The 23228-nt window shown below is 40.5% G+C and overlaps 2 protein-coding genes across 4 annotated transcripts; one reads left to right on the top strand and one right to left on the bottom strand.

The window, feature by feature from the left end:
- The first annotated feature begins 2169 nt into the window (after nt 1-2169).
- On the top strand, nt 2170-8610 carry LOC106938777 (myozenin-2). 3 transcript variants are annotated; one of them, XM_015020933.1, is made up of 6 exons: nt 2170-2400; nt 3202-3292; nt 5281-5438; nt 6713-6866; nt 7423-7606; nt 8348-8610. In XM_015020933.1, the coding sequence occupies exons 2-6, from the start codon at nt 3217-3219 to the stop codon at nt 8529-8531; spliced, it is 756 nt and encodes a 251-aa protein (XP_014876419.1). In that variant the 5' UTR covers nt 2170-2400; nt 3202-3216; the 3' UTR covers nt 8532-8610. The 3 variants fall into 3 exon arrangements, with proteins under 3 accessions (XP_014876419.1, XP_014876420.1, XP_014876418.1); XM_015020934.1 differs by having other exon boundaries at nt 2175-2400; nt 3186-3292; nt 6713-6794; XM_015020932.1 differs by having other exon boundaries at nt 2177-2400; nt 3186-3292.
- A 1067-nt stretch (nt 8611-9677) lies between these two features.
- On the bottom strand, nt 9678-15142 carry rbm22 (RNA binding motif protein 22). The gene is made up of 11 exons (XM_015020931.1): nt 15038-15142; nt 13844-13897; nt 13727-13756; nt 13486-13618; nt 13287-13387; nt 12836-13008; nt 11753-11953; nt 11478-11642; nt 11090-11175; nt 10474-10602; nt 9678-10391 (listed from the first exon to the last, which is right to left on the bottom strand). The coding sequence occupies exons 1-11, from the start codon at nt 15089-15091 to the stop codon at nt 10237-10239; spliced, it is 1281 nt and encodes a 426-aa protein (XP_014876417.1). The 5' UTR covers nt 15092-15142; the 3' UTR covers nt 9678-10236.
- Nucleotides 15143-23228: the final 8086 nt, after the last annotated feature.

The raw sequence follows: 23228 nt of genomic DNA, 5'->3' as shown, positions 1-23228 counted from the left end.
AGAAAAGACCAATTCTTTACAGAGCCTCGCTTTTGCAGTATTCTGTGTGATTTTTTTTTTCTTCTCGTTGTCTCATCACAACCACAACTGTCAGTGGATTTTATTTGCAATTTATGCGATTGAACCAAACAAACAAAAAAAATTGGAAGAAGAATAATTTTCTTCTTATTTTCCATCTGTCCACCCAACAGCTCCACTGTCTAAACCCGCGGGTCCAGGCAGGTTGCAGGGGGGCTGGTGCCTCTCTCCAGTGGGACGGGGAACCAGTCCATCACTGGACAAGATAGAGACCCAAACCCACAGACACACATAAATATGTTTACCCATAAGGTGGTTTTATTAGTTTTTAATTGACGTTTTCATATCAAATGTGGGGTTGAATAAAATCCAAGATATAGATTTTATTTGCAAAAAAATAACTAAACCTCACTCATTTTACAATGGTGCTGCTTTGTGTTGGTCATTCCAATAGAAGGCACTAAGAAATCCACAATCTCTTCTCAGCCGGCTATGCTTTGGTCTACGCAGTTCCTCCAAACGTCAGCCTTGAGTTTCTGCCAGTTCCGTTCCCAGAACCGCGGTGCGTGTGGGCTCCAGTGTCAACAAAGTGCCTTTTTATAGCGTGCAGCGCGATGGTCAAGCTACATATCTGTTAGAGGCTGTCAGTAAGCTGCCCCTCATCCAGGGAAACAAGGAGCCTCCGCTGTCATATTTAGCATGACTGGCGTGGGGAATGTCTATAAATCCAGCACTCATCGCCGTCATCATCTTGGTTATTCCATGCTTCACTGAGGCCCCGTGAAATATTTTGGCACAAATGCGATCGTAAATATTTTAGTCTATAAATACAGAAGGAAATGTTTTTTTGAAGCAACTCGTCCTATTTTGTTTAATTGTTACTTTGCATTTGTGTTGGCAATTATTAAGCCCTAATAAAGTCATAATTGAAGGTTTAAAGAATAGTGGCAAGCAAGACATCAAAGCTAATTTCTTAATCTTTTTTAATGTTGATTTTTGTTTCCTGTTAGTCAAAATTAAAGTCAGACTTTAAAAAAAAAAAGAGTGTGAGATTATACCACTATAATAAAATGTTAATTTATTTTAAGGCTTCACATATTTATCAGGAATGGGAACGAAATGTTTACGTGCCCAATTTGTGACGCCTGAGGTCGGTGAAATAATGAAATATTATGAAATATTCAGTTTTATAGAGCCTCATAAATGCATTGGAACCCACACAGCGATTAGAAGAATGCATGTTTTATTTTCCTCTGGTTATCCCCTCACTGTCCTTCTCAGAAGTCGCTTTCTCAAACACTGGAAATTCAACAGTGATTTGTCGTGAATGCGATAACTCCACGTGTCACAAACCGCTAAGCAGTGAGTCTGAATAAGCTGAAGGGGAAGTGACTGATTCAGTTTGATCACAAAGGCGGAGCTGCACAGAAGCTGGGACGTTCTTTGGCAAAATGCTTCCTCTCCGAAACAATTCTCCTTAATAAACCATTAAAGAGCAGCAGCATCAGCAGATGAATATTTGTGACTAAGAATGACTTAACGTTTACTTTCCGAGGCCAGGAGGCTTCCCACTGGGAGACGGAGGCAGGCCAGGGCAAAATCAATTTCCAATCTCAGCAGAGATAAAGACAAAGTTTTTTTTCCCCCCACTAGGCTTCTGCTGAGTTCAGGGAATCAATTTGTGAGAAAATACAACGTGATAAAAAAACAAAAAAAAAAACTCACTTGAGTTTAAACAGGGCAACCAAATTTAGAAGTCATTACTTAAAAGGTGAAGCTAAAGCAAATTTGGAGTTAATCTGCATTTGTTACATGGCGGCCTGAACAACTGAGAGCTGTGTAATCCCAATAGCTCAGGGTGGGAAAGGTCAGAAAATGGAGGACCAACCTGCCTAAACAAGAAAACACAGCAATGATGATGATGATGATGATGATGATAGCTACCTCATCAATTTCAAAGGTGCCTCCACAAAATCACTTGTGTGTTTGTTTGCATCTATGTTTGCAGTGGATGCTTGGCCTTCCTGTGATAGTGTCTGGACAAAGTTGCTGCAAGCTCACACAAGCACACGCGCGCACGCAGAGGAGATTCGGTTTTTACAATCAAAGCAGCCCGAGGTCAGGATGTAAATCTTTGCACTTGCCCCCACCACCCTAATCACCTTTTTATAACCCCACAAAAACACCCCCTCATTTTGTCCTTACTGCCTTAGCTCTCTGCTAAAATAAACCCAGTGAGGTAAGTGCCGGAGGCATCCTGAGATGAGTTTTATACAGTCTGTTCCTTCAGGGCTGAGGAGTGTCCGAGCTGAGCGGAGAAGCATCCCAGATCCGTAGTGGGACGAGGAACAAAACCCAGAAGAAAACGAGAAGGAAACACAGGTAAGGCTGCAAATAAAGGCTTTCTAATCATTTGTGCGCTTTGACATGAGGCACGATTAGACTTAACAGAGTGAAATGTATCCAGGGACACCGTGTGTAATTTTTGACGCTATCTGGTCAGAGAAATGTTAGCGAACAACATGCATATGTCATTAAATAAAATTAAAACCGATATACAACTTCATACCTGAGGCAAGTGTTTGGCACCAACAATAACGTCATTCTTCTTGAAACTGTTAAAGAGATTTGCTCTATTATTCAGTATTTATGTAACACAAATCCCATTTTAAAAAGTTTAATTTGCTCAAATTATGTTTAAGGCGTCAAATAAACAAACTGTTACCCGAGCACATACGGAACATGTTTTTGTAAGAGAAGGAGGATATAACTTAAGGGGTTACTCAAACTTAAGGGTTCGTAATATTCACACAACAGGAAGGAGCTTTTGCATTTCAATTCATGGTGTGAAACTATGGAACAAATTAAATGAGGAGTTAAAACTTAGACATATGTAAACCCAGATAAAATGGAAAATTAATTAACCGATGTTTATTTGTTTCATTTTTATTTGATTTAATAACGAGGGTCCATCTGAAAATATGGTATGAGTTTATGGAGTAAGGAGTTCATAAGTTTCTGACCTCGACCTTCTCCTTTTCGAGCAAGTTAAGATTATTGTGGTACAAAAATGTGTGTCTTTTGCATTTTTTTTATTCATGTGTGTGATTTTATACTTCTATCATCTTCAAAATACATAAATAAACAAATGAATATTGATTATACAGCCTGATCATGATTAAGTCAAAACCACTGGAGATGCATTCTGGAGTGGATGGCTTGACGAGGCAGAGGATGCTGCAAGCCAAAGCTCTGTCTCAGGAGGCCAGAGGAGGTAAGAACTTAAAGGACCGACACAAGGGATTTATGTTCACTGTTGGGTTTTTGGGACAATATGGCCAGGAGGGCAGCAGAAGCACATAAAACACAGAGAAGTCCTCTCTCTGTTGCAGCTCAAACAACTTTTTTAAGACCTTATGTCCACGTCAGGTCAGTAGGAATATGTTATGTTATGCAGTTTAAAAACTTTCCAAACTGTGAGGGTACCTGGCTCTACACCACAGCTGGCTACGATGATGTTGCTACTGGAGCTTAATTAATTAATGTAAAATTACTTATTTTTTATAGAGACTGAACTGCATATGGTCAGCGTCGATTCAAAAAATAAAATAAAAATACATAAACTCGTCTGTCTCTGTCCTGAAGATTACTTTTTTTTTTGTAAATCTAAAGAGGAAAAGCCAGAACAGGTCAACGCTGTCCAGCGAACGCAACGATGGGACTTGAGGCACAGCTGCCTGTGAGCACATATGACCACTTAGCACTGAAAAGGCTACAATTCATTTAACTCCTTGTTCTGTCAGACATAAAGTGAGATCACAGCTGGGTGTGTCAGGTGTAACCGAACCAAACATCAAAGGGTGTAGCTTCTCTTCTTGGAAACAAGTGGACACTGATACTCTGAAATCCTCGGAGTGGTAACGCCTGCATGGCCAGCTGGGACTATCCCAGCTGGGCTACTTTCTACTCCGGTCCCGTCCGCTAGTAAGGCTTTGAAAATTATTCTCCTAAACTCAGCAAAACGTGACTCCCACCGCTGAATTATACACAGGCTGATCAAAGGCAGCTCCTCTAGGGTGGCATGGGCCCAGACTTCTCCCAACACTTATCATGTGCGAGTAAAAAGGACCATCTGCTCTGACACAAGTCTTTCATCCAAAGATCCTATTTATATGCCCAGTTTCCCATTTAACTCTGGAGCACAACAAACATTACACACCACTTGACATCATCTCGAGGCTATTTCAGGCCATCCATCATGCCGCAATACAACCTAAGAAGGGACCCCCTGAGCAAAAACTGCATGGATACTTAGTGACGGCACACATGGCTTTTAAATATCAGTCCAGCTCAGCTGTTTCATGTTGACAGAAACAAGAAGAGCACTTGGGACTTCATGACTTGCCAAGTGTCTTTTTTTTCCCCCCCCTTTCTGCTTTCCCTGTCTTTGTAAATTGTTGGAGTTAAAGCTGATTCAAATTTATGAATTGAAATGTGGAAGTACTGGTGTTATGAGAAAAGTCTGACTTTTTCAAAGCTTTAAATGATTTCAGACAGCAGGAAAAAAGTCATTTTAAATCCTGTCGTTTGATTTGTAAAAAAAAAAAAAAAAAAAAAAAGCTGTTTTGCATTTAAGACAAGCAAAGCCCTCCAAGAAAGGATAAGGCAAGAAATACACTACTCAAACTGAGTAGTAAAAAAAAATCTGTTTTCTGAGAACAAAATGAACAGGGAATCTTCAACATATGAGTGGATAAATAAATAATGATACAAAAACAACATGAATAAAAAAACTGAACAGGGTTTCTATATATGTATTACTGTACAATGAATATAAGTACAACGCTGAAGGAATCTGGATGCGCAAATAGAGGATGACTGAACTTAAAACCATTAGTTTTCAGCCCCATAACAAATAATGCATTACAATTATCATATTTATTGTTGCCTCTTTATAAAAGGCAACAATAAAGACATAGATTTACATTAACTACCATAGATTTAATTTTAAAAAAGCACATGTTCACCTTATAGCCAAAGAATTAATTCTGATGCATGAGGGATGGATGAACCATTAGATGAAGTTTAAAATATGCCATGCTTGTTGTTATGAGTTATATGCCCACTTACTGTTTGGGTTAGAGATTGCTTTTAGATCTTATAAGCTCTTGCAAAGGACTGAACATGATCATTTCTATTCATTTGTGGCAACCTAAAAGCCACAAATAAATTAACGTATGCACTGCTACTTGCTTCTGACAGGTCTGAACCTGGGGAAGAAGATCAGCGTACCAAAAGACGTGATGATGGAAGAGCTGAACCTTTCCTCCAATCGAGGCTCTCGCATGTTTCAGGAGAGACAGAGGAGAGCCGAGAAGTTTACGCTAGAGAACGCTGCCAATGGACCTTTCAACACAGAAGTAAGAAATAGAAAACAACAGACGCATTGTAAAATGCTAAAGTATTCTTTTTTTTTTCCTGAGTTTATGTGATAAACTACGCAAAGAGTATTATTATTATTGTGATTTGAGAGAAAAACAACACATAGTTTTCATTCTTTTTGCTCAAGATAATCAATTTTAAGAGTTTGTTGTTCACTCCATGAATCTGGTCTTTATGGGAGAGGAGGAAGAAGACTAAAAGAATGGATAAAATATTTATTTCATTTATTTCCTTCGGCCAAAAGGTGAGGTATAAATTTGCCATTATTTCAAAAAAGGTTTTAATATTGTTTTGGGGTAGATTTCTTGTCCTGCACACTATGTGACCAGTTTTGAATTTGACATAAATTCACCTGTATCCTACACCGTAAACAATCTGTTTTGCTGTTTTGTTCAAAGTGGGTGATGTGTTTCTCCAAATCTGCACACATTTAAAGTTAAATATAATGAAACCAATGAACCTGATGCGTGGCTCAGAAGAAAACCATTATTCCTGTCTCAGCTTGTAGCGCGTTATGTCAGGACACAGCAAGCCCCAGTACTCCAGTCAAATTAGACCAAAATAGAACATTGTGGTCAAAATGCTATTTATGGTAGGAAAATAAGTCTGTCCATCACCCCCGCCATGGTGATGGCTACGACACACTGTGGGTATTTTTTTGTCACAGCAGGGACAGTGAAGCTGATCAGAGTTGATGGGAAATGGGTGGAAGAAAGAGCCTGCAAATGATTTAAGGGTGGAGGTTCGCCTGAAAATGATTAGATTAAAGCTTAGTCGTGTGTTAGTTTAGTCCAGTCAAGTCCGGACATAAGTCCAATAGAGAATCTGTAATAAGATGGCACAAATGAATTCCAAGGTGATCTTTAGCAGTTTCATGCACTGGAGTGAAAACCATGTGCCATTTTCCTTTCACTTCACAATTGCAACCTACTTTGTATTGCATTATCCCATGAGGCTCTACATTTTTTTTTTGGTGTCTTATTAACAAAGCAGATTTTTTTTAGCTATGTTCCAATCAAATATTCAAATAATAAAAAAAAATGTATACAAATATACATTAAACTCAGGTCTGCATTAGTTAGTATTTAATGAGTGGACGTCTTTGGTAGGCGTATCGTATTCCTGAGGTTAAACATTTGATAAGCTTTCCCACGGTTGCTATTTCAAGCAGAGTAGCATCACTGTTACAGCCAAAGCATAAAGCCAGTCTTGTATACATTTACAGGAACCCTAATCAGTGTGTATCCTGTAGGCTCATCTTGAACTCAGTCCCCCCCTGCAGTCAGTCTCCATGCCGCAGGGAGGAAAAGAGAACCAGGCTTTCTCCATCCCCGGTAAGCACAGCCTGGTCATGAACCTTCAGAAGACTGTAGCAAAGAAGGGCAATCCCAATGTCCTGGCTCCAGGTAAATGGTAACACGCTGCGAAAAAAAAAAAAAAGTACAAGCTCAGACTGCGCTTTCAGCATTGCCGGTGCTTGAGGAATATGCATGGACACTGTTGCACCACGACATGCCAGAACTCACCTTTCCAATCGCACTCCCAGCACATTAATTTGTTTTATTATAATCAGAGCCAGGGGAGCTGGCAGTTTGTGGAAAGCAATTATCTTGTGAGCATCTTTGCTGAGGGCTGTTGTATATTTGGCCTGGCAGAAAGCACTGCTTCCAGTCTGACTGATGAGCAACTAAGCTCCGTTTATTATCAGGGATTCACACTGAGGTCTCATTACTGTCATTCCTATTGCTGACAGGAGTGACATCAGAGAGATTTGTATGTAAATTTTTATCCCCATGCGCTTCGAAACAGCATGTTATTTTTATTCAGGGTGTGGGGGTTGAATTTAATTGAACAGTTTCTCAACTGAAAGTACTCAAAATTACTCAAACACATCCTTGGCTTTACTTTGGGTTGGATCCTGCTTCACTGCTATCACGTTTTCTTTTTTTTTTTCTTGGCCAGGCTACTCTGGGCCCCTAAAGGAAATTCCACATGAGAAGTTCAACACAACGGTAATCCCCAAATCCTACTGCTCCCCATGGAGGGAAGCTTTGGGAGGCAGCGAAGAGCTTCTGAATACGCTCAACACCCAGCTGCCACAGCCCCCACAAAGACTACAGCCTGCTAACTACAGGTGCTTCAACAGGTAAATCCTTCCCTCCATCACCTGATAGGTCTCTGCGAGTGAATCAAACACATAAGTTTTTTTGAAGCACGGACGCCGAGGCCCGTCCGTCTCCAAATAGACCCACAGATGACCTAACCAAAGAGATCCATTATCATCTGTTCCCCCGGCTCCGGTCCATGTTTCCACAGGTTGAAAATTAATCCAGTGTCTGGCTTTCAGCTCCTTGGACTGTGGCAGCATGGTGGTTATTTTCATCTCTGGACCTTGACAGATGATCCACAGGAAGGAGGGGAGAGCGGGGGTCTACAAGCTTTCATGACCCAATAAGACATATAGCACACGGAAAGGGAGTCGTCTTTCACATGACATACGTGCAAGACGGAGCAAATGTGAAGCCAAGGCAGATGGGGAGATGAGGCCGGCAGGCGAGACAAACTGAAAGAAGCGCTGTCAGTCAAACTGATTCAGTCCGCCTGTGAGGAGGAACTGCACCCCCTGTGGAGAGATCCTCTTACATCCTTAAGATTATTATGAAATTACAGCGTCTTAAAGCTGAACTCTATTCGTTGGGAAGAGAGGTTGAGTTCAGGGCGCACCCAGTTTTACTGGTGTTAAACCCTGGTGGGTTTAAAAAAAAAAAAATAAAAATCTAGTTTGAAGCAGTGCATATCATGTGTCATGTAAAAGATTTTCCCTGTTACCTCAAGCAGAGCTACTTGATATAACCCTCTTTTATCCCCCCCCCCACCATTTTCACAGAACTCCGATGCCATTTGGCGGCACAACGGCCAGCAAGAGAGTCATCCCAGTTATTGGCTTTGAGGCCGTGGAGCCCCAGAAGCTTCCCGGCGTCGCCCTAGACCGCATGTGTCGACGGCCAAACTTCAACAGAGCGCCGAGGGGATGGGGACTAGACTACAGCCCTGAATCTAATGAGCTATGAGTGACTTAAGCACAAGCCTCTCTCCTCGAAACGGTCCCTCTGTTGATTGCAACAATCGAAAGGAGAAGTTGGAAGAAAAGAAAATAAGACTCCAGCATAATAGTGGTTTGCTACTAATGAGTGTTGTGAGCATACAGAGGCAGGCGATGAAGAGCAGTCACAGGTTCACAATGCCTTGCAGAAGTATTCACCTCCACCAGGGATAGGTTGTAAAACTAAATCCCATGTTTTTGTACGTCCAACAGAGCTCTTACATTCTGAAAATGTAAGAGGTGATTTATTAAGACAATGCCGTCTACCTAACCCAACAGGCCATAAGAGAGGAGTACGATTCAGAGAAGCAGCAAGGAGTCTCATAGTAACTCTGGAAGCGCTGCAGAGGTGATGCCTGAGGTGAAAGAAACTATTCACGGTGCAACTATGGGTCGTGCATTGCACGTATGGCCTTTAAGGAAGAGCAGCAGGAAGGGGAGCTAAAGAATCCAAGTAGTGAATAAAGGAAACGTGTGGAAGACCATGCTCTGGTCAGATCAGGCACGGAATATTTTTTCACCTACAATTAAAAAAGCTATTTTCGGTGGAAACCTAACCACCAACCCCATGCTGAAACAAAGCTATTTTTATCTGGGATACAGAAACCTGATGGATCCTAAATATTTAGTTTTAATGGTTTAGATTAAAGTAAATTCATGTGTTTATAACAGTCTAGTCAACGCTCAGGCCTGAATCTAGTTAACACTCTGTGGAAAAAATGTGAATATTGCCATCTGCAGATAGTTTCCATCTACTTTGACTGAGCTGCAAAGAGTAGGCAAAGTATCAATATCAAGATGTGCAAAGCTAGTTTCTGTCATTGCAGTACAAGGTGGTCGATCAGAAACACATGCTCCATTTTTCAGATTTTATTTGTAAAAAGACTTTAAAACCATTTATCAACCTCCTTCCGTCTCACACACATGAAGTGTGTGAGATGGTGTGTAAAAACTGCATTACAACAAAGTTCATAGTTGTGACAAAATGTAAACATGTTCAAGGGAAATGAATACTTTTGCAAGGTACTGCATGAAGTGATCCCAACATATTTTGACTCATCAAAACCCATCTGCCTCTCTAAACGGTATGTAGTAATAAATGTACGAGAAGATAATTATTGACAAGGGCGTCATTTTAATGAGAAGTGAAAATATGTAAAGAAAATTTTACAATAAAGTCAATATGATGTTCAAAATGAGATGGTGTCCAATAAAATAATTAAAAAAAAAACTCAAACTAGATGAAAATGAACAGATTTAAAAATACTTCTCAGTATTCAACTCCAGGTGAAAAAAAAAAAAAAAAGCAAAATGAGACGGAAACAAATTTACTCCAAAGACTAAATTCTTATATGTACAATGGTTCCATGTGGTCCTGGTCATATCGGCCTCATGCCCAGAGGCTGTTTTAACTGTTTGCTATTCGTTAATATTCCATAGTGCGACCAAAGTCGTCAAGTTAAACCCTGTCACCTCTCATGGCACAGAATTCATTTGCAGCTCTGTAGGTTGTATTAACAGGAGATAACTAATTCCTGTGCAGCGTGTTTTTTTTTTCTGGAAGCAGTCCTGTGGCCCGTAGAAGCCTTGAACATGCACGCAACCAACCAGGTTTGACATGAGAAACGCCAGAGAAATCTAAATCACAGCCCAACGTCACTCCGCGTTCGCGGCTATTCGGTGTGGCGTGAGCCGTGTGCCGAGTGGGCACCCATGCGCTGGGGATCCTGGGACGGGTAATGGATTGTACCAGGGGGTCTCATTGTCATGGGAGTGGGGACAGGTGGGGCCATGGGACCCAAGGGGTGAAACATCGGAGGGCCATAACCTGAGGAAAAACAAACAGTTTACCATCTTAGGCATCTGCATTCACTCTGCATCAGTGACACTGATCCAAGATCTCCTCCTACCTGGTGGAGGGGGGTTTATGCCTGGAGGTGGCGGTATAGCAATGTTCATGATGGCAGGTGAGGAGCTCGGGTCGAGGTTGAAGTAGTTTGCTGGAGCGTCTTCATCGAGAGGTGGTGGTGGAGGAAGTGCTGACAGAAAGAGGGGAAACCAAGCCTGTCACGGTCTACATGTATTAGGGCTGTATCTTACGATTGCTTCAGTAATCGAGTATTAACGATTAATCTGGAAAGAAAATTGCCACATTTTGTACAATATTAGAAATATTTTAAAAGATCCAAATAAACAAACTCCTTATTTAAACAAGATGCCAAAACATAGCCTTCCACAAGTGTATTCTAGACCATTTGTAGCAAAGGATGCAACTGAAACTAAATAAATACTTCTAAATACTTTTTTTTTTTTTATTCCAAAATGTGCATATTTTTGTAGTTTTGACTTAGTTACTGCTCTGAGTAAGTTGCTTTTTCAGCAAATTGCCTTTTTAGAGTTTGTATACTTTAGTTAATGATTAATTTATTACTAAATTAGTTGACGACTACTTCAATAATTGATTCATCACGATTAATCGTTTGAGTCGTACGTGTATATTGAAACTCTTCCGGTGGCTGCACTCACCTCCGGGCAGGCCAGGTACAGGATCCAGTATGGTTCCCATTTCACTCACTCCCTCCTTTCCATCCTTTCCTCTGGCTGCCTGAGACCTAAGGAGTCACACCATCTGCATTAGACGTCCGTTCATTAAACACAGGGTAGGAGCTGAAAGCAGCATTCGCCACAGACAATCTTCGTCTCCAGCCAACTCTCACTGCGTCAGTAATAGTCACCTTTTAACAGCCCTGTAGTTACCAATTTACTGACACTTGTAACAGCAATGCTGGGATTAGCTCAGACTGCTACACTCATTCTCCTTGAAAAGCACCTGGCATTTAACAAGCACATTATAGCACATCCCTCAAAGTGGCTCTGCTTGGTGCGGCTGCACGGGAGTTCAGAAGCGACTTACCTTCCCCACTTGACAGTGAGCCTCCGTCCATTAATGATTAGTTTGTTAAAGGACTTTTCTGCAGCCATCTCTGCTGCCTGCCGAGTGGCGAATTGGATGAAGGCACACTGCTGCCTTTGGACTATAGTAATGGTGCGAATTTCTCCAAATTGGTAGAAGTGACCCCTGTAGTGATAAAGAAACAGTTTGCTTAACAAAAGATAATGTCACCTAAAGACTATGAATATAAAATTCACTATCTGAAGTTGCAACAGCGCTTGCAATAAAATACTGACTTGAGATCCCCGTCTGTTACTGTATCTCCCAGGCCGCCTATGTAAAGAGTGCTGATGGACTTGTCCTCTGGTGGGTCCAGTCGGGGCATAGTTGAAGCCCGCTTCAATAACTTGTCAGCAACTGGGTCATTGATGCCGTAGTAACGATCTTTAATGTTCTGGTCAGCCAGAGGGTCATCAGGATCTGTAGGCTTCTCGTGCCTGCAGGTAAAATAACAAACAAAAAAAAAACAAGAAAAGAAAGAGGAATATATCACAAAAATAGAAAATAAATGTCAGACTGAACACTACACACAAAAAAAACATGTGTATTAAACCTTTTATACAATGCTGACACAACAAAAAAATATTACAAACAAAACGGGACACACACCCCTCAAATGAGTGGTCAAGTTAAAAATAAAACTAAAAAATGGACAAAAATTAGTTAAAAATGATAATGTAGATGATAAAAGTAATGTACTCAAGTAAGCTGATAATTTTATATGTGAACATGGTTGAAAATAGTCAACATAGGATTGCCATAAAAAAGACCAAGTAAAAATGTACATAGCAATATTATAAAGTGAAAATATAAAAATAAAAATTATTTATTTCGAATTATTGTTTAATTATTTGTTTCGAATTGACTAAGAATAACAGATATAGAGAAAAAAGTAAATAAATAAATGCATGTTATTTTATTCAAAAAAACTACAACACTTTAATCCATTCTTATGTCTTCAGGAAGGTCATTCAAGGGCCTATAGATCAACAAATGGTAAACAGATGTCTCCCTGTCTGTTTTAGTTTGGAGTTTTGAAATATTTAAACACATGCAACCCGAAGAAAGGATTGTTCTGGAGGGCTCATGCAAAAATAAAAGAAAAAAATCTGAAAAACAAAACAAACTAGCTAAGACCACTGAGAGCTTTGTAAACAAGCAAAATGACTTTAAAATCATCAACTTACCAAGTAGCAAAATGGGTTTCATTTATGACAATTCTACAATTCTTTGTGATTGTGGTTAATCACAAAGACAGCCTAATTGACGACTCAAAATAGTCAAAAAGAAAAAAAAAAAGATTTCGTCATAAAGCCCACCTATAGGGACACTCTTCTCCTCTCTTACACTCCCCCTTCACCCAGAAGGAGCAAATATGAGGCCGGTTCCTCTTGTAATACGGCGTAGTTCGGGCCAATTTGAGTAACATGTCGCTGGAGCTTGGAGCCTTACCGAGCTGGCCTACCGGTCGAGTGCCATCAGAATTGGCTATCTGTAAACACATATTTAAACAGAATCAATGACTGAGAACTGAAAAGTCAGCAAAGCAAACGACAAATTGGAGAATAAAGCAATTTTGACAAATTATATTCACAGGAAAATCATTATTGAACTGATCCTCTGAAGTGTTTCTGGTAGCTGGAAAGGGAATTATAAAAAAAAAATGCTGATACTACATGGTAAAATTAGCAGAAAATAAATATTTTGCTTAATTATAATTACTGCATGTATAAAAACTTGTTTTAAAGAGCAGTTATTTTGCAAGGTTACCTCTCTCTCCATGTTCTGTGTGTAGTACTCTTTGTTCACATCAGACCTGGGAATGTCGTCTTTAACAGTGAGGCCGGTGTCTCTGACCTGGATAGGCAAACCTGCCAACCACAAGATAAAACAGGAGGGTTAAAACCAACTTATGTTGTGTAAAACATGTCACACTGGTCAAACTTAGAGCAGGCAATCAAAGACTCACCATACTCCAGGTCAAGAAGGCATGTCTGACAAACGTTCTTCATTTTACTGCAGGTCTGACAGACCTCCGTCTTCTTAAAACGCATCCGTGTGCCCGGGCACCATCTGAACACGGTGAAGGGCCGAGCACAGATCTGATGGTCGAAAATGAAAACCTCAGGCATGTTCTTACAATCAAAATGTTGCATTATGAAGATGTCTCATTACATAGTGTAATCCAAGGTCAGAGTTGCAAAACATACCTTGCATTCTTTTCCATATTTCTCCTTGGTCTGTAAAATGAAGCAGGAACATGTTTACACCCCTAGAGCTATAAGCATGAGTTCAGTTAGCACAACATCCAGAACATAAAATCTTACCATACGGATGTAAGGATTCTCCCCTAAACATGTCTGGCACAGAATTGGGAAATCCTGGAACAGAAAAATCACAATGGGTCTTCCTTATGCAAGAAAACAACCACATTTTCTATTTTTATCTCTACTATGGACCAGGATTCTGTGTATTTAGCAAAGCTAGAATTAATGTGTACGTTTTCACCTGTTGATTTATTCACATTTTGTAAGTACTCTCAAGCTCACTTTTTGCTTCAGTATTGAGGCATATTCAAATGTGTGAACAGAACGAGTCCTGAGTCGAGCTCTCTCTCACTTTGCCATCTGTTGAAGGATGCCGTTTCAGTCAAAGTGCTTGCAGCTGAACATGACCAGGATTTAATCCATCCATTTCACACCATCAGCCAAACATCTAAATATAAGCGGCTCTGGTGATTTAAAACGTCAACTACATATTCTAAGGTTACAACCTTAATAGTCTGGTGTTTTTTGTTGTTTTTTTTAAACTAAGATCAAACACCTTGTCGCTAAAAACAACGTATTTACAGCTGTATCAAGTACTGCAACAAGCGGGCAAAAAGTACTGTTGTGTTTTATGTTCTAAACTAGCTGTAACAGACTTAAACTCGAGATCTTGCTTAGCTGCTTTATCTGAAAAGTTGGTGCTAATGCCAAACTGTTAGCTTAGGTATTTCCCTCTGAGGGCCACGCGGATACTATATTTACATTTCTAAGTTAAAATTATTAATTCATCTGATTAAATTGTAATACCACTGCAAAGTTGTGAGGTCAGTATTTTAAATACAAATTCTGAATGTAATATTTTACCGGACTGCGATTATTTTAGCTCTGTCAGCCTCCTAGCTAACCTTTTTAGCTTAAGTAGCTGGCTCTAATATAGCCCGTGTTCATATGAAATCCCAAGATAATTCTTTAGAGATCGACCAGGGAAGTTATTACTTCGCTCGTTTATCACTGAGACAATAGAGTCGTTTTCATCTATATTCAGTTAATATTCGCACAGCAGCCAACCGCGACATACAGATAGATGCTAACCTATAGCAGCCACGCTACAATAGCTAGCCGACAATGGCTAACGGAAACTACTACTCAAACTGAAGTGGTTTTAAGAGCTACTAAGTGTTGAGTTTTGGCTGCTACATATTTCATTCATTCCTACTCACTGTCGTAGAAAAACATAACATTGATTCGACATACCGCGTCTTCCCAGTTCTGCCTGTTGTAGGTGTTAGAGCCTAGGGAGGTCGCCATTTTGGAAAGTGTAAGCCAAACTTCTCAGCTAAACAGCTCAAAGCTAGAGAAATTACAGCCGCAGTACCTAACTTTGCCTTCAGGTGTCGCTCTGGTTCCAAAATAATTGAACAAATATGGCTTTTTGAAATGTTGAATTAAAATCACATTACATGTCAGTTTTTATAAGCACGAATTTATAAACGTAACCTTATCCGTTATTATAAAAATGTAATACAAATAATTGTTCCTCTCTCTCTGTCTACATATTTGTATATATTTTGAAAGAGAGAGAATGAATGAGACAATTTATTGCTGTGTTAGTGAAATAAACATTTCAAGACAAACACAAATAACTAAAGTACAACATGACAGGAGTAATTTACATTGACACAACAGTTTGCTTAGACCAAGAATGTGAAAGATATACGATTATGTTGTTCTTCAGTTGCAATATCACAGGTATAAATTTTACGTAGTTTTGCCTGCATTAGGTAAATGCAGGAGAAATACATTTAGCAAAGTCAAAACTAACATCCTATTGTACAGTTTTACATATCATTTGAGGCTTCTTTTTCCTTTCATCCAGCATGCAACTGCTGACTCAACTTTCATGTAAGTGACGAACAAAAGGAAGATATGGATTCACAGATCCCTCAGAGGTAATGTCGTCTATTTTTAATTTATCCATCCACTTGCCATTGATTCGTCCACCTGGCTCAATTCAGGACAGGGTGTCTTTGTTGTGTAAACCTCAGATTAGAGGGGCAAATGATGTCAAAGATTACAGCCGCAGGGCATTAAATCCTGGAAGTTTACTTAAGTTTAGAGGAAGGTTGTCGAGTCAAAGGGCAGAGATTGTTAGATACAAACCCAGGGAGCTGCCAAGGTCTTCTCTCTGTCAAACAGAGACCTGACAACTGTCGGTTTTACTGTAATAATACTATAATGACACAGAATAAATAGAAAAACAATTTCGGTCTCATTTTATTATGGTGCCAAAATAAAAGTCCTGGGAATCGCCTTCTCCAAAAGTCATGTGACTCTCTCAAAGTGTCATGTGACATGGACGAGACAGCCAGAGCTGTTTTCAAGGAAGACTTTGTCTGGGATTTAATCTCTTAGTAATGAAAAACACACACCTCTTTAGTCACAGGGTTTGTTGTTTAGGTATGTTAGAACCTTGTGTTCATCTTCTTTAAGTGAGGTTTATTTGTATGACACATTTCAGCAATAGGGCTTTACCTATAAAAACAGACCATGTACAAACAAACAAACAAAAAAAAATCACTACATTACAGTAGCAAAATAAGGAAGAGTGACAAAAAATAAGTAGCTGCTACTTAAAGGAACTCAGAGTTCAGCAGTTTTGCAGTTTTCTTTAAGTTTGTTCCAGAATATTGGAGCATAAAGGCTAAATGCTGCTTCTTTGAGTATAGGTCCGATTCTGGGGATGCAGAGTATAGACTTGAATCAGAAATCAGAAGTCCTGAGTGGTCTGGAAGGTCGATATAATGACAACAGGTCTTTAATGCATTTTGGTGGCAAGCCATTCAGTGATTTTAAAGTCTATTTTCTGAGCTACAGGGAGCCAGTGTAAGGACTTTAGAAATGGGACAGTGTTCTGGATCAGCTGCAGCTGTCCGATCGACCTTTCAGGCAGACTTATGAAGACACAAATTTTGGGCCTGTTCAATAATAGCTGTAATAACTGCAACTGTGCACTGTCCTTGCTTGTTCCTCTTTAGGTCCGAAAATAATCATGCCAGTTTTGTTTCTGTTCAGCTGAAAATTGCTATGACCTGAAGGAACCCCCCCCCCCCGAAAAAAACACTTCTTTTTTCCTTTTTCGTATCAGAATATTCTCTGTCATTATTTTTAATGGTGAATTCATATTCTTCAGTCATGAACGTGAACTTTCAGCTGAATAAAAGCACTATTCATTGTAATTAAACAACATTCATTCTAATCCTATGAAAATGGACCAGAACCCACTTTTTGAGGTGGCCTCGGTTCGCTTCCAAATAAACTCCGGTGTGGTATGCAGTGAATACACACTGAAACATCTGCAGGAAAAAATAAAACTATGGTGAAAAAAGGAGCCCTTCAGTGCTGCTAGCACTACTACTGCATGACCTGGTTGTGCTGAAATCGTACCTCATCCTCGGTTTTCTGCTTAGCGATGCTGCTGCCAGCATGTTGTGGGTCAGGGCACGCAGAGCATCTCGTCTCATTCAGCTTGCAGAACATATTTCCTGGCACTGTTCCAACGTTAGATATATCACATTGCAAAGCCTGTACTTGAGCTGCTCTTGACATTCAGAATGGTATTGCAGTTGTAATTACAGCACACATGTGGACAACAGAAATTCAGACTTCCAGAGTTTGTTTTGTCCAGGTATGTGCTCTCCCCCGCACCCCTCATTTCTGTCCCGAAGAAGCAATGGTCATCACCCCGCATGGTTTTGTTTACAAATTATAGTCTGCTTGCAAAAAAGTACAATGTGAAAACAAAATGCAACAAACAAACAAAAACTGATATAAAGTTACATCGACAAACTAGCTTTATGAAAATTTTGCTGACATACAAAGTATTGGTAGCCCCCTTTTGAAACTTTCTGGTGGCGCCCTTGACTTAGTCTGTACATTAACGCACTTTCAAGAAACACAAATGTAAAAAAACAAAAAACAAAAAAAAACCGCTGGGGGGTAATTCCAGCATCCATTTGCGATAAATGCTTTCCCACAATAGTAGGACACACAGCACGTCCAGGCCCCAATAATCTGAGCAGTGACGAGGAGCGGATGCAGATAAGCCAGTGCTCCTGAGGACTTCAGTGGGCTTGCATGCGCATATGAAAGGAAAAAATGTGCCGCGCTGGCGCCTCCTGAAGACAGTTATGGGCTACTGCCGGTGCTCAGAGCTGCAGAAAGAGAGGGGCTTTCTCACATTTCCCGATCTCTCCCGGCCGAGACCGCCACTGTGCCGCTTCCACAACACAGCCGACAGCGAGCCGAAGCGACGACCTGCACCCAGCGTGCTCTAAAGCCGTATTCAACCAAGCCAGCTCCGGCCCGGAGCAAAAATCTACTTAAACAAGGTGAGTACATCGACACACAAGGCGAGCCCGATCGGGGTTGCTCCTGTTTGGCTGCTACAGCACGGAGAAGCTCCGCCGCTCGGTCTCAGAGGCCGGGGCTCGTGTCTGGCGCAGACGGAGATGAGGCCAGCCTTTTTCGGCCCGACTCTCCCGGCTGGAAACACAAAGCCCCGGCGGCACGGTGGAGGCTTGGCGCGGCTTTCGGTTTGCCTCGTCGGGCAGCGTGATCCGGGGGGGAAGCTAGCGTTATTGTTGACGCTTTCGTCGGGTCGAAGTGTCTGTGCCCCGGGATAGAGCTGCGTGTCCGGCTGCTGTGCTCTGTGATTTATCGTCGGAATTCCTTTATGGAGTCGAGTCCCCGTAGTGCAGCCCGGGCAAAGCAAAGCGACACCCGAGCAACTTGTTTTTGTAACTTTGTAGCAGCCTGGATGTGTACAGCGTTATCTGCTCGACTCAAGTTATTGCTAGGAATCCGAGACATGGTGTAACCGTATAGGTGGGGAAACTGCTTTGTGTTCACATTAACATCCAGTTAGCCTGCAAATGAAAGAGGTGGACAAAAGATTAGAAAAGGAATGCAATGAGTGCTGTAACTTTCCATTAGGCTGGGAATGATCTGGGGGACTTAGCTCAATTATCATCTATGATAACAGAAGGGATGTTGGCTGCATTTTTAACAGGGTCTTATGTCAGAGCACAATATTTAATTCAAAGGATTATCATAACTCCCAAATAATACCAAGATCATACAATCCAACACTTCAAGATAATCATCAATTTGCAGTATTGCCTTTCAAATTACTGTTTGCTTGTTTGTTTTGTAAAACAGCACCGCTTATAAATCAGATGTTTTTCTTCTTCTAAGGATTATGACATCTACAAGGAGGAAAAAAAAATATCCTGCAGATTATGTGACATATGAGATATTAGCTTTGGGTCTAACCACTAACTATTGAATTATAATATTAGATTGATTAGAGTATCAATCTTTGTTGTTTTTACCACACACAAGAAACAAATAAATAGACAGACATTGAGATATTGTTGGTGGTGGATGTGTTTATTGACTAAAAATACTGGAGTTTTTAATGCATTTAATGAAAGTGAAAAAGAAACATGATTAGAGCTAAAATGCGCTTGCATATCATTTTTTTTTCTTTTTTGTGGAGATGTGTTGATTCGAGTTTCCCGATCGATACCATTTACAGATTTTTTTTTAAACTCTGTGATAAATAAATGGGAGGAGAATGTGCTGCAGGTTCTTTTTTTTTTTTTTTTGATTGAGAAAATTTTCGATCCCACAGAAAAGGAAGGAATTACAAGCATGAGAGCATGTGTCTCTAATCTGCATCAGGCAACACGGGGTTGATTAATGTATTCATTAACCGAAAATGCCTCCAGTTGTTAGTTTTAATGCATTTAATGAATAGGAAGCAAAATATCAGATTTTTCAGGACCTGATTTTTTTGGCCAGGATTGTGTTGGGGGCAGGGCGGGAGGTGACAAGGAATTTCTGATTTCAGTTTCACGTGCTCACAGAATACAGACATTAGTTACAAATACATACACTAAAAATGTAAAAGAAAAAGCAGACTGATTGGTGTATCTCTAATTTCTATTAGTACAACAATGAACAAACTATCGGATTACTCCCGGAATAAGATGTGGATTACAACGTACCTGAAGACCAACTCTGTGCTGCTGAATAATCTTATAGATGAATTATGAACTTTGAGAACTTTTACACATTTATTACCTAAGATTATAATCACTGAGATGGAGTTTCAGTTAAATTCCCTGAATATGAGCAAGGCAAAATCAGACATAAATACTGTTTGTAGAACGTCATTCCCCTTCATGAGTTTTCCTTCTTTTTTTTTTTTGAAAGTAATGTTGTTTCTCAAAAATAAAAATCCAGTTTTAGCATGTTTATTGCAGTCTCTTTCTGTCTGTGTCTCTACAGGTTGATAAATACCTGCAGTATGGCTTTTTTGTGGTCTAAAATAGGAGCAAATGTTTGCCTCCACCTAGAGCTGCATCTATTAAACACTACAAACACTTGACTCTGCTCTGTAGGAGGAAAAAAAAAAAAATCAAAAAAAAAAAGGGCCATCCAGACCTGCTTGAAAAATCTTTTGCCTTGGGGGTGTATGCGCATGCAAACGCGCGCACCCAAGTGAGTAAGAGATTACTGAAGAAGAATGACTCACGCTCAAAATGTATTTGGCAAAGTCACAAGGACTTTTCCCTGCGTTTTCGCCCTCAGCTGCAGAGCAAATTCTTGCAACCGCAACGTGCTCGTCCCTCTGGTTTCATAAGATTTATTATTTGATCAGTGTTTCACATTACTGTTATCCTCCAGCCATGTGTCGTATATCACATGCTCCTCCCTGTATTTGTTAGTGTTGGGGCTGGAGGGGGACGGAGCGGGAGGGAGGGAGATGTTGTGGTGGTGGTGGTGGTGGGGGGGAAGGGTGCATGTGGGCTTATTCCATTTGGAGATTACTGTCATTCATTTGTCAAATTTGCAGAGAGCCGAATCTCAAGTTGTGGTCTGTTTATTCGTGCCAACTGTTTGTCTGGTCGTTCTAAACCTCCATCTGACTGCTCCCGCTGGCTGCCAAGCATGCTGTGGTCTGGCGCTATCCGTTGATGAAGGCTGCCACTGCCGCTGCTGCAAGCATTCGCTCATATATCGGCATGTTTTTTTTTTTTTTACTTGGATAGATGTGATGCAATCGAGTTGCACCGACTTACCTAAACATACAGGTTGTCAGACTCTATAGGCTTGACAAGAAATTGATGTTTTGTTGCAGCTGAAAGGGAAGCAGAGTAAAAGAAAAAAAAAAGAAAAGAAAAGAAAAATGTCTGTCATTGTTATCTCCACATCAGGATGTCAGTTTAATCGTGTGCAGGTGCAGTAATTCTACCATCACATTTAATGCTAAGCAGAGTAATTGTTGGGAGCTACAGGGCCCACAACATGCCAGCTCTTGTATTTTTCCATGTCACTGCCCCTTGTAGGCACTCTTAGTGTGTGGGGAGCAGACCTCTCTACAGAGTGCGGCTCAAGCCAGGCATCTTTCCAAAACTCGAACCCCCTCCTCCGTCTTCTCTGCTGGGTATAAGCGCGGCTTTGTGCCTTGCTACTCCTCTCCGATGGGTCTTATTCGTATACTACTACAACACTTCTTGCTCCGCTAGATAGTAGTATCTACAACTGGACACTCTCCCAAAATATCCCGCTGTTTTGACAGACAAACTCAGATGTTTCCTCATTAAAAATCAAACTCTTGGATTCATCTACCAGAATGCAAGAGGGCAGGCTGTAATATTGTTCCCCGTGAAGCAGCTTGTCTTTCGGTTCCTGAGCATGGGCTTAACAGTCGTGAGGGGTGCAGAGGAGTAAATACATTTCAAACAGCTCAGCAAAACCCAGTATTAGCCAATGATCCGATAGCATCTGTAATCCTCAGGAAAACCTGGAGAGTTTTCTTTTTTTTTTTTTTTTGTTTTTTGAATGGCGCTAGCCTCCACTAGACAGTTGGCAGGCACTAAGGGGGGAGGGAGGCGGGGGGGCCCACATGTGTGACCGGCTGGCCAGGCTAACGGCGAGGCTGAACGCCGCAGTATGCGGGCAGATCAGATTACTGAACGATTAGCTGTGGCCTCCTATCCGTGGCCCAGGGAAATGATTTTCCACTGTCATAATTCCCTAGACTGAATTACGCAGGCCAGTGACTCACAGATACTCCATACTATGGGCCAGAGTACAGCGTGGCATAACTGTTGCTCTCTGGAGAAGGGGAGATATGCGCTGCCATTGTTGCACCAGAGAGCAAAGTAGTTTTCAATCATTGTGAGCCTCCTTCAGCAGATGAGCAGAGGGTACATTTTAGCGCTGGAGCGACTAATCACAACTTTAAGTAAAAATGCAATTAAGATATTATATTGATATTTACACAAAGGTATAAAACAAGAATGTATTATATTGTGTGATTAAATTGAATTGAAACATAAAGTCTACGATTATTCGTACTGTTAATGAGAGATGCACTGTTCAGAATCCTGTGGCCATTTTCTGATGATCTGGTTTCTCGTAAAGCTGTGACCTGCTGTTACAGATTTCAGCCGATTCTGGAGCCGTAAGAAGATTTGCATTTAGAATAATTTTTTTTCCCGTAGTCTTCATGCTGTGAGTGCTCATTAATTATTTGCGTTGGCAGCAAAGGCATTCTCACACTGTGTGTGTGTGTGTATTGCTGAAATATGATTTATCATTACAATGGTTGCTGAGTTGACTTGTTTTAAGCTGGCTTTGGCATCTAATCGTTGTTATTATTTCAGTTTTGATTGCTAGAACAACAGTCTCTGTGTGTAGATGCAGGAGGACTCGGCTCCTTAACTGGAAATCCAGCGTTCTTCATGACAGCAGTTAAAAAGTCAAAAGAATAAAACAACAAAGCAAGTTTGCTGTTCTTAGGTCTGTCACGATAACTAATTTTGCTGGACGATAAATTGTCCCAGAAGTTATTGTGATAAATAATAATGTTGTTATTTTGAAATCAATTACAAGTAACGTAATGGTAATGGCGAATTAATGCATGTACACCCTCTCAAAGGTCGACTCAGTTTAATTTCCAATGAAAATTTAACATTGGAGCTGGAAGATATTTTAAACATCCAAAATGAATAAACAAAACAGCACATAAAGTGGATACTGAAGTCCCTGTAAACAAACATGGACTAGTTGAGATCAATGCACCAGACAGAAATTTTTTGTCATCCAGTCTTTGACAGAGAGACACACAAGGAAAAGCAATCATGCAAATGGAAATTATTGAGCTGGTTTTAATTCGTCATACGATCAGTTGATTTATTGCTTGTTGTGACAGACCTAGCTGTACTCTCCTTAGCCTTCCTGTTATCCACCCAAAAGTCAGGTTTGCTCTCATTCTCTTAAAGCTTGCATAAACTAAACTTCTCATCATGTCTTAGAAAATACAGTTTAGTTTCCTTTTAAAGAGCTTCTTCTTCTTCTTCTTCTTCTTCCAAAC

The sequence above is a fragment of the Poecilia latipinna genome, unplaced genomic scaffold, assembly GCF_001443285.1.
Source record: "Poecilia latipinna isolate Pla-1442-1.1 unplaced genomic scaffold, P_latipinna-1.0 Scaffold2688, whole genome shotgun sequence".
Taxonomy (NCBI): domain Eukaryota; kingdom Metazoa; phylum Chordata; class Actinopteri; order Cyprinodontiformes; family Poeciliidae; genus Poecilia; species Poecilia latipinna.
Note: the sequence above shows the minus strand (reverse complement) of the source record. Positions and strands in the feature narration are given on the sequence as shown.